This window comes from Heliangelus exortis, chromosome 1 (genome assembly GCF_036169615.1).
Source record: "Heliangelus exortis chromosome 1, bHelExo1.hap1, whole genome shotgun sequence".
Classification (NCBI taxonomy): domain Eukaryota; kingdom Metazoa; phylum Chordata; class Aves; order Apodiformes; family Trochilidae; genus Heliangelus; species Heliangelus exortis.
The window spans coordinates 89,690,591-89,701,013 of NC_092422.1; the positions used below are offsets into that span (position 1 = coordinate 89,690,591).

Genomic DNA, 10,423 nt, shown 5'->3' on the forward strand with positions numbered 1-10,423 from the left:
ACTAAAACATGGCCATCTTTTTCTAATTTAGATGCTGCATTATGCAATATATCACATTTGAAGAAGTCAGACTAAAACCAGAGTGCTTTGACCCAAGTTAGACTTTCTTTAGAACTTAATATCATTTTTTTTCTAATTATTACTTGCTTGCATCTTGTTTTGAAAGAAAGAGGTTTTGGAGTGTCGGAAAGTCCCACTGACTTGAAATTATGGCTTCTCACCACCTCAGTTTCTTATGCATATTCACCTCTTTTGCAAACATGACTTAAAAATACACGCCTTCCCCCATGGAGGATGAGATTTGTGTTACCATTGGTGTTCAGGCCAGCTGCTTCAGCCATGTCAAGCAGTTTGCATCCTCTGATGTTTCTTGTCCCTGGTCCCATCACCAACTGGGAGATGAAGACAGCAGCTACTACAAAACCCCCTGCTCAGGATTCAAAGATGGCATGAGATCAAAGCTGTAAAATTCCAAATATAATGATCAGCTTCTTGGTCTGATAAAATAAGAAATATGAAAATAAAAATAACAGCTTAGTAGAATTGTTTACAGGGATGAGAAAAAAAAAAAGCACTCATTTTAGCATTATAAAAAAGGGAAAAAATAAAAAAAAAAAACCTAGCAACAACAAAACTACGGAAGTTAATTCCTTACATTCTTCTAAGGACAAAGTATATGTCTCTTCTCACTTCCTTTGTCACTCACACAAACTTCAATCCAGCTGCAGCAACAGAGCCAGGAGCAGCCATGCTGCCATGTAACTAGGACACAGAGAAGACACAAGTATCATTCCTAACCTACAACATGAGAACGTCATGCACAGATTCCCAGGCATGCTGAAGTAAAGCTACTTCAAAACGCTTGTAGGCACCTGAGTTCACTTCTTTCAAGAACTTCAGACATTGCTCAGGACAAGATTAGCATCCGATCTCCAGCTGTGTTCTGAATCAACTTACCAGAACTCCTGGGAATTTCCTTTTGACAGCTCTGAATACAAGGCTATGTATATTTATGGGGGGTTAACTCAGATAAAACTGTAAAAAAACAATGATTGCTTGACAGATATACTTTAAAAAAAAAAAGGGGCGGGGGATTGGGGAATGTCTTACCATAGCATGGTGTTTGCAACATTTTCCACTAATGGCCATGCTTCAGGCTTTAAAAAAAGTGGTGAGTTCAGGGTAAAATATGACTTCTTTCTTTTTTTCTTTTTTTTTTTTAGATTGATTAAAGAGACCCAATTAGCTGATATAGAAGGGTTCTGTCAATAACTTAGTGGCAGTATGGAAATTTTATTCTAAATCTCTGTCCTTTTTTGAGGCAATCATTTTCACACCACAAAGAACTGGTTAGTACTAATTGGGCAGTGGAAGTCTAGATGAGGAAGGGAATACACTGCAAGCACATCTACTGCCTTTAAATCTCAGCATGTCCCTTGTGACACCCAACAGAGCCAGCAAAGCTAGGTAATTTGCCAAAGCCCACAAAATGTCTGCAGGAGAACCAAGATATCAATCAGGAGTTCTTGACTCCTAGCCTTTTGCTTGTTTTTAATATCTCACATTGCTTTCCTATTCTCCTTAACATCTAAAAATGTCAGACTGACAAATCTTGCACCAAAATATATTTGAGACTAAAAGGTCATCCAGGCAGAGCCTGTCTCTGCCTTGCAGCATGCTGCTTGGTGATACTTAACAAAGGCAGGAGCAACGCTCAGATACAAACCTAGAAAGTCTTTGTAGTTTTTTTGAGCTCCACACTTCAGTTGCAGACCCTAGGCACACATTAATCTAATTACCTCATTATTGGTGTCATTGAGACAGTGTTGAGGTAAAATTCCCCCCTTTTCTCATCCTTGTCCCTGGCAAGGGGCAAAAGTCACCTCTAACACTGTGGGTCAGCACCTCTCCCTTCTTCATAACTCTGACTGTAAAAGAGTTTCCTCATGAGCCATAGAAATTAATCTCAAGGGGCAGAGAATTTCCTACATGTTTGATTTGGGTTTTGAAAGGCTCTTATTATAAAAATGAACTGTTTAACCAAGTAGATCAAAACCTCCACAGTGGTACCAGAGCAAAGGATGTTACAAATAATGACAGGGTGGAAACAATATAATAGAAGCATCAGACATGCACACAGAAGCCTCAGATCCCAGCTGGAGACCCTAAATCAAATTCTGGTTTCCTGTACATGACTGAAACTCCACTCTCCCCTGAAATGGGGACACCACTGTTTCTGTGCACACTCAAGCTGGCTGCTGCTTTTGGTCTTACTCCAGGTTGAACAGAAAAGCAAACTTCCCATGAAATCACTGAAAATCAGTTGTTCTTACAGGATATCCCATTCAATTTTGTGCAGCAGAAAGTCTGCCTTGTTCTGCCAAATAACAGTAGGAAATCACTGAACCTTAAAAATCAGCTTGACCTTGTGACTGTCAGCCAAAATTATGCAGACAGCAATGGCCTGTCACTCTCTCCCCTCTGATTTCATTTAGAGTGCTTTTTGCTTTATCACAGGAGTAGAATTTGAAAACAAAAAGTCTTGTTGTAATGAACACTGTCTCAAGAAAAAAAAACCAAAAACAAACAAACAAACAAAACCCCTTAATGAGTCTGTCAAGATGTATAATCTGCAGTGGGCTGACCTAGAGCTGAACACCAGTTTTTGATTAAAAAACTGTATTTGATTCTGCGATTCTGAAGTACCCTTTTCCCTTGAATTTTTTTCAGCATTTTAATTTTGAAGGGTCCCATCACAGGTTAAATCATATATGGTAAGAGTGCATGACAGAACATATTATTGTGTAAACTACCATGAAATCTTAAATGAAGTGCACTGTGAGGCAGTGCACCAAGTCGCTCTGGTTCACCACACCAAACCCTTGTAGCACTGTAACACAGCACAAAGCAGAAGCTTAAATAGCAGTAGATAGCAAACAAACTGTAACCTCAAAACAACTGCAGAGCACAACTTTTCAAGAGTAATGAACCTGGAGGTGGCATCAACTTTGTTATTAATTCCAGTCAGTCAAAGGTGGGGTTGTAACCTTACCCACGTATCAGCAACAGCTTAGAACTGTTCTGACATTTTCTTTGACTGCGTGGTGCAAACATGAAGTTTGATGAAAGCTTTCATTCTTGCTGCAAGGGAAATTTCTGGTGGGGTACACTGAAAGTCCACACCCCCTGTGCTCCGGAGACAACAGCCCACACATTACCAGGAATCAGAACCTGGTCCCAACTTCTTGTTGAAGCAAACAGGACATAATGTGACAAATGTGACCAAGGCCTCTACAGCATCCCCACCCCAGCACAGGTACTTTACAGCAGGAGCCCAGCTGTGTGTCAAGTTCAATGTGGACAGAAAGTGGCTTAGCAGGTTGGCTCCTGTTCACCAGCCCCTCTGCACCCTGCAACATGGCTCAAGTCTCTGTGCTGTCCAGCTCCTCACCTGTTGAACAGGAACAATAAGCATTTTGAGGATAAATTAAAATTTAATTATGCTGGTTGCATGCTAGTGAGAATACCCAAAGTAGTTACAAATTGCTCATTTCAGATACATGGAGCTAATCCTAGCATGGTCAGCAGCACTTTTTTTCTTCCCATTTGAAAGAAAAACGATAAAAATATTTCTGTTAGCTTAGCTGAATGAAAAGAAAAAAAAAAACAAGTCTGCTTCACCCACTCCCCTTAATTTAGCTTGCCTGCTATAATAATAGCAAGGACCAAAAATCTGCTTTTACCTTGCCTTGCATAGCTCTGACCCATGAACAGAGAGGCGGGGGAGCAATAGAAACAGTGTCCACTGTGGTGTGTGGCAACTCTTACGATGCTGGTCACAGCCCACAAAGCACTGACTGAGCAATATACATCATCAAAAAAACAAACAAAAACCAACCAAACGAACAAAAACACCAAAAAACAAATAAACAAAAAACCAAACAAAAAAAAAAAAAAACAAACAAAAAAAAACAAAAAAAAAAAAAAAAAAAAAAAAAAAACAGCACACACAATGAAGTGGCAATTAATTTTACAACTTAAGTAACCTGCCCAGCAGTCAAGTATTTGCAGAACACTCAGCTGTGATTCCCTAGCCCATGCAAACATAAACCAAACAGACCGAATCGCTGTCATTACGACCTAGCAGAAAGCAGCAACACCTACAAAGGCTCATTACCGCTCATCAGAAATGCTTGGAGTTTAAAGGGGTGAGACAGCAGCTAAGGACAGCCAACAGAGGTCTCATCAGCTCACGGTGTGTTTAAAATGCCGTGGGCAGCGAGGCGAACAGATGCAAGCGCAAACCCACTGCAGGGCACCCCGATCCTGCCGCTGCCGTCCCCCCGGTGCCAGGCGGCAGGGACAGATGGGGCGGGATGCTGCGGAACTGCAGGGATGGGCAGGGGATGGGCAGGGGATGGGCAGGGGCAGGCAGCTGCCCAGCCCTGCGGGAACGCTCCTCCCTCACCACCCCCTGCCCCATGCTCGATGCCACAGCACGGCTTGGGAGCCCGGCCCCGAGGCTTATTCGGGCTCCAGCACTTCTTCTCAACTAGACCATTCCTTCCAGTTAAAGTTTTTATTAATTTAGAATGAATTATTTGGGTCTCCTAATTTCCCGGCTTGTTTTGAAAAGCACAATTAAAGCTGAGCGAAGTAGATCCAAAGGTCCCCCCTGCTCTCATCTACCCTGAAGGCACCCAATTAAAATGAGACACTAGTCAAAATGTCAAACTGCAATCATATTTAAAACCATTGCACAATAGATCTATGGCTACATATAAACCACAGCAATTACTGAATAAATGACATAACACTTGGAAAACCTAATGCCTAAAATGCCCTCATTCAGGATTCAGCCTCCACTGTCAACCAAGCATGTTCAGACCTTACAGCAAATAATAAGTCACATTTCTTTTTACAAAACAATTAAAGCCATAATTAGTATGGTTAAAGAGTATAATGAAACATGTGTAAACTAGATTATAGTATTTTATGAGGTCCTAAATGCAGAAAAGCCAGTCCAGAAGCTCTGCTGACCATGGAGCTGAAGAACCTCTGAGGCAGCACAGGCAGAGGCTGGTAAAGCTGCACCATGCAGAAATCTCTGTTTCTGCTTCCAGAGCCGTGCTGGTGCACTGAAAGTCACTTCAAGGGTCTCCACAACTGTGGCACATTTTAATCTGGAATCCCTGTGAGGGTCTTAGAAATTTTTTTCTGCATTAACTATCTCAAACCTTTAAAAATCATAAGGTCTCATACACACATCCCTCACTGGAAAAAGTCTTTCATTGTTTCAGCTTGTTCACTTGCTTCAAAAAATCTTTCGTTCTAGCTTTGAAAACATTTTGTCTAGACATGGAAAAGAAACATGTATTAAGTAGCTGTTGAATGGGAGACTAAATTAAAAACTGAGACAGGTCAAAATTTCAGATGAGGGTTTGTTTTTAATGAGCTGTAATTCTAACATAACTTGAATTAATCTTCTTGGCTTCTGCAGAAAATTGCCCCCCTCTTTTCCACCAGTCAAACGAAATTTTTCAAAGCAAGCAGCAGGATCACTGAGTACTTGGTTTGAGCACAGGAAGATAACACCATTTCAAAGGGACTTCAATTTTTTTTTTTTTTTTAATTATTATTAGTCTATCTCATTGCCCTTGTAAAGAAAACTCAAAATTTCCCACTCACTCGGAAGTTAAATTTCAGCAGCAGAGAAAGGGGTTACAAACACATGAGCCTTAGGAATGGCACACTCCTTGGGGGAAACCCATCCAGGGGTGACTGGTCTCTCCAGGAGCAGCGAAGGAGCAGGTAGGAAAGCACCCCAGAGCCATGCTGGAGAGAGGGGAGAAGACATTTCCACACTGCCCTCTGTGGCCCCATCCTGCCAATGCCACCGCCAGGGCAGGGAGCTGCTGCTAAATACAGCACCTACACTTTTGGGTCTGCTCAGAAGAGCACTGCAAAAACCTTAGGAGATTCCTTGGGGCAGGTGGTGCACAATTAGTGTGTTTCTCCTGTGTTTTGTGCTCTGCGTCATTGGGTGGGAAAGCTCTCCTTCAGACTAAAAATGGCACGGGATATCTCACAAGAGATGATTTTGTTATATGGTTTTGTGTCCTTCAGCCCTTCCCACCTGTGAAAGGAACCAAGAAATGGTAAGATCTTTCTTTTTCCATATGTGCATTCCTTGAGAATTGAAATGTAAACATGTCTTATCCCACAAAACTGAGAAAAAAGAAGGCTTGAGTGTTTGTCAGGCAGAAAGAAAGAGAAATTAAGATCAGTAATCACAGTGCAAGTATGGTCCCATTTCTGCCTGGCTGTAGCAGGTAGGTATAGTGCAGCAGTTTTCACACCACATCTTTCCCTGACAGCCGCTCTTCCTCAGGGTAAGTGGAGGGAAATGATGGAGAAGCACTGAGTACCACAGCAGAGAAACAATGGGCAAATGTCTCTTAAATAAAATGCAACAGTTTAAAAAGGTACAGTACCAAGAATCAGCAATTTTAACCCATCAGAAGCAAGTTGTCTGAGCATGGAGTGGACATTTAAGAGAATGAGGGCAGAATTATCTAGAGCAGTTTGTACCAGACACAAACTTGCTTGATCTTCTTGAGACTCTCCATGTGACCTTATATGATGCCAGCAGTGCTCTGCAATGATGAGCATTTCTAGAGATCGCCGTTTGTGTCCCCAAAATAATAATAATTTAAAAAATTGCTTAGTATTACATTATAAATAACAGATGAGTAGCTTGTCTGAGGGTTATGTATCATTATTTACTAAGTATTTGACATAACCTGTTTAGCTGGCATTTGCTTGGTAATACGTAGTTAATTATGTGAAAATAGTTAAAGGATACCCATCACATTCTCTCGGTTTATTCTAATTTTTGTTGTCAGGATCTTTTTGCCTCTTAAATTAATTTCTCTTAATCCTTTTCCTGGTCAACTGAGTTTCCCTTTCCACTACTGAGCAATAATATTTTATTGTAGTATTTCCTTGTGTTTTCTCTTTGAGATGGGGCAGGTTCTCCAAGCCACAGGTGCCTGCCATGGCCAGGTGTCTCTTCACCCAGAGGACACTCCCAACACTCTGAGCTTGCAATAGCCACATCTCTCCATGACTCTTAACACAATATAGTATCTTACAGATATTTTGCCCTATAGCATCTCCCAGGGTAAGGTTCAGCAGAGCTGCAAAGGGAAGGTAACAAAGACATCAGTCCCAGTTACCTGAACTCAACACCACACACCAGCACAAAGTCCCTCAGGAGCTTTGCTGATGCTCGTGCATTGGCCACCAGCCCAAACTTCAAAGCAACATGTAACTAAAAGGCAGCTCCAGCTTTTAGAGGAATGAAGTCAAGCCCTGGATCACAAGCTCAGAGGTTATCTCCAGCAGAGAAAAGCATTTGCTTAAGTTCCTCAGTAAGGCTGAGCAACTGCTGGACATGACAGCGTGGGTTCGCTACACTCCAGGGAACCAAAGATGACATGATGCAAATCACACACCCTCTCAAAAAAAAAAAAGAAGTGAGACTCAGCAGTGGGTGAGTTACTCGTTGATGAAATACAAGAAGAACAACATTTAATAAAGAAATGTTAATTTCTTATTTAATTTCTTAAAGGCGTCAAGTAGATTACACATTGTAAAATTACTTTCTAAGCTTAAACTCGTGATGTCAAAGCTCTTCATTTTCTGGTGTATTAGCAAACAGTTCTCTGCCTATCTGAATAAATAATTAAAGACTTGGGAAAGCAGTGGGTCCTTATTACAGCCCTTTTTCCTTCTCTGTTACAGGAATGACCTGCCAAGCCCGAAGTTCATACATTACAAGTGAGATCCTGTGGGGTTACCGTTTCACCCCTGTCCTCACTCTGGAGGACGGATTTTATGAAGTTGACTACAACAGTTTTCATGAAACATATGAGACCAACACACCAGTTTACAGTGCCAAAGAGCTGGCAGAGATGGCCAGCCGAGCAGAACTGCCCCTGACATGGTCAGTTTCCAGCAAGCTGGACCAGCATGCTGAGCTGGAAACTGAAGATGAAGAAAAGAATCAAGAAGACCAAAATGAAAGAAATGGTGATGTGGCCAACTTGGAGAATGAGTCCAAAGTGTAGAACCACTGGAGGTGTAAAGGCCACACCACCTCCTATATTTTCTCCCTCTTTGTTCCCCTTTCCTTTCTCCCACAGGCCTTTTTTTTTTTTTTCCTTCCTTAATATTTAAATTCCGGGAAAACGAACACTTAGGATGCGAAATATCTACCTGCTCAATTTAAACTCAAGAGATTCACAGATAAGCAAAGATGTGGGTTAAAGCTGCAATACTCATTACTGATGATGGAATCTTGATCCCCACCTCGATAATAACTGAGGTTTGTTCAGCATCTCTTTGGGGTGCTCGGCCTCAAGCTTTATTTACATCAACAAACACACACACACACACATACACATTACAAAAAGAAAAAAAAAACCAACCCAAAACCAATGGGAATTCATAAAAGGGATTTAAAAGCAAAGACTCATTAATGTTCATTAAAGTAATGGACCTTGTCTCCAGTTTTTATGTATTTCAGAAGTTTCACATACTGAGTGACAAGCTCCTATGAAATGGGCCTTGCAGCTTTAAGACCAAGGTGAGCAGAGGGATCTGCAGTCTAACACATTACTGTACATATGCCTTATGTAATTACTTTCTCTTCACATTTAGTAATAAACACTGCATGTACAAAAGTACTGTAGTAAAGAACTTCTAAATAATGTACATAGATATGTAATTAATGTAGGTTTAGAAACAGAGTTCTAGAAATATTGGGATGCAAAAGCTAACTACCCATTGAGTAGGCATTTCTCTTCTAATATTTGGATTGTAATACTGATTTTTTTCCCTATATCTATGGCTCTTCTAGTGCATGACATTTTCTTCAGTGTACCAGACTGGCAGCTATTTAGAGTACCTCATTGCTTGCCAAACAGATCGTTTTACTGACTCTAAAAAGCCATAAGTCTGGGAGAGTGCAGGGTAAAGAAATTGTAACATAATTACTGATATACTGTGAAAATGTTTACAAATAAGGCGAACCATTCTTGGTTATTTTCTTTTTTTTTTTTTTTTTTCTTTTTTGGCAGTTCAACCGAAAATTTAGGCTGGGGCAAACTCATGGCAAACTGGATTTTCCTGTATACTCTTAATATAGCGAGCATGTTTCATGTGGAGGTACTATCCTTTATGTGCAATATCTAGGGAAACCTCTCCTTTCTCCCCACCCCGACCATGGGATTTCAGCCAAGTAGTTTGCTACACAAACAGCACAAGCCATTGTAAACCAAATGTTGCACCTTAGCGAGTAGATTTTTAGCTACTCACCTGGGGAAGAAACAGCTGAATTGCATCTGAAGCTCTAACCAGTGAAATTCACTCACTGAGTGCACCCGTGCTTGGCTGGTCCTGCAGAGTGATGGGTGGGGGGTGTGACATCCCTGGGTACATCCTTCAACGGAGGTTCTCAGCTAAGCACATGGTTCCTGCCACCCATGCTCAGGAGAGTGGCTCCCTAACAACTTCACCCTAGGTTAGCTCCTTGGCTGTTGTAAATCAGTGTAAATCCTGTACATTCTGACTTGACTCCTTCAAAACAAGCGAGGCAGTGACAATTGGCATAGCTTACACAGCAGCACTGGTACGAGCAGCGTTGCTGATGTGCATGGTCCCAGTTTCACAGGTGTGCTCCCTAAGGGGCTGCTCACACAGTGCAGCATTGCCCAGTGCTGAGGACCACTCAGTCAGACCCAGCGTGCATAAAATACTACCCACAGAAAAGAGATTCCATGGCTTTTGCTGGGCTTTCTCTCAGGCCCATCAAGAGCAGAATTTCTGTTAGCGAAAAAGCAGCTGCAGCCTTAATTTTGTTTTGTTATACCTGCCTGCTCCAGAAAGGAAGAATACACTGAAGAGAATCTGAAGCTTCTTTTTTTTTTTTAATTTTTTTTTTCTTTTTTTTTTTCTTTTTTTTTTTTTTGTACAGAAATGTTTACGTTAAAATAGAAGAGAAAAAAAAAAATAACCTCAGGAGAAACTTAGTGAGCGGGTGGAAATTTTGCACTGTGATATAGCTTTCACATTAACTTCACTACTATTTTCGATTTTTTTTCCCCTGAAACAACAGCCCCTTGCTAATTTTCACAAAATGTGGCTAATCACTGGATTTTCTGCAAGTCCTGTAACAGGGCCTCATGCTGAGGTGGGCAGAGCAGGGGGTGGGGAAAGGGGTGCGCACCAGGGACTGGCAGATTAGGCTGGATGGAAAGAGTTCCTTGTTTCAGTTCTGAATGTTCTCCCTAGAAGGCTTTCACAAAGCAGCATGACATAAGGAACAGTGCAGAATATTGGATTTTTTGCTCCCTCCACC

General features: G+C 41.4%; 1 protein-coding gene across 2 annotated transcripts in view; it reads left to right on the forward strand.

The window, feature by feature from the left end:
• The window catches only part of KCNJ6 (potassium inwardly rectifying channel subfamily J member 6), a 159,918-nt gene extending 151,481 nt beyond the window's left edge, over positions 1-8,437 (forward strand). For both annotated transcript variants that reach the window (XM_071753194.1, XM_071753204.1), the window contains one exon: positions 7,807-8,437. In XM_071753194.1, the coding sequence (XP_071609295.1) occupies positions 7,807-8,132 (326 nt within the window). In that variant the 3' untranslated portion in view covers positions 8,133-8,437. The remainder of the gene's footprint in view (positions 1-7,806) is intronic.
• The last annotated feature ends 1,986 nt before the right edge of the window (positions 8,438-10,423 follow it).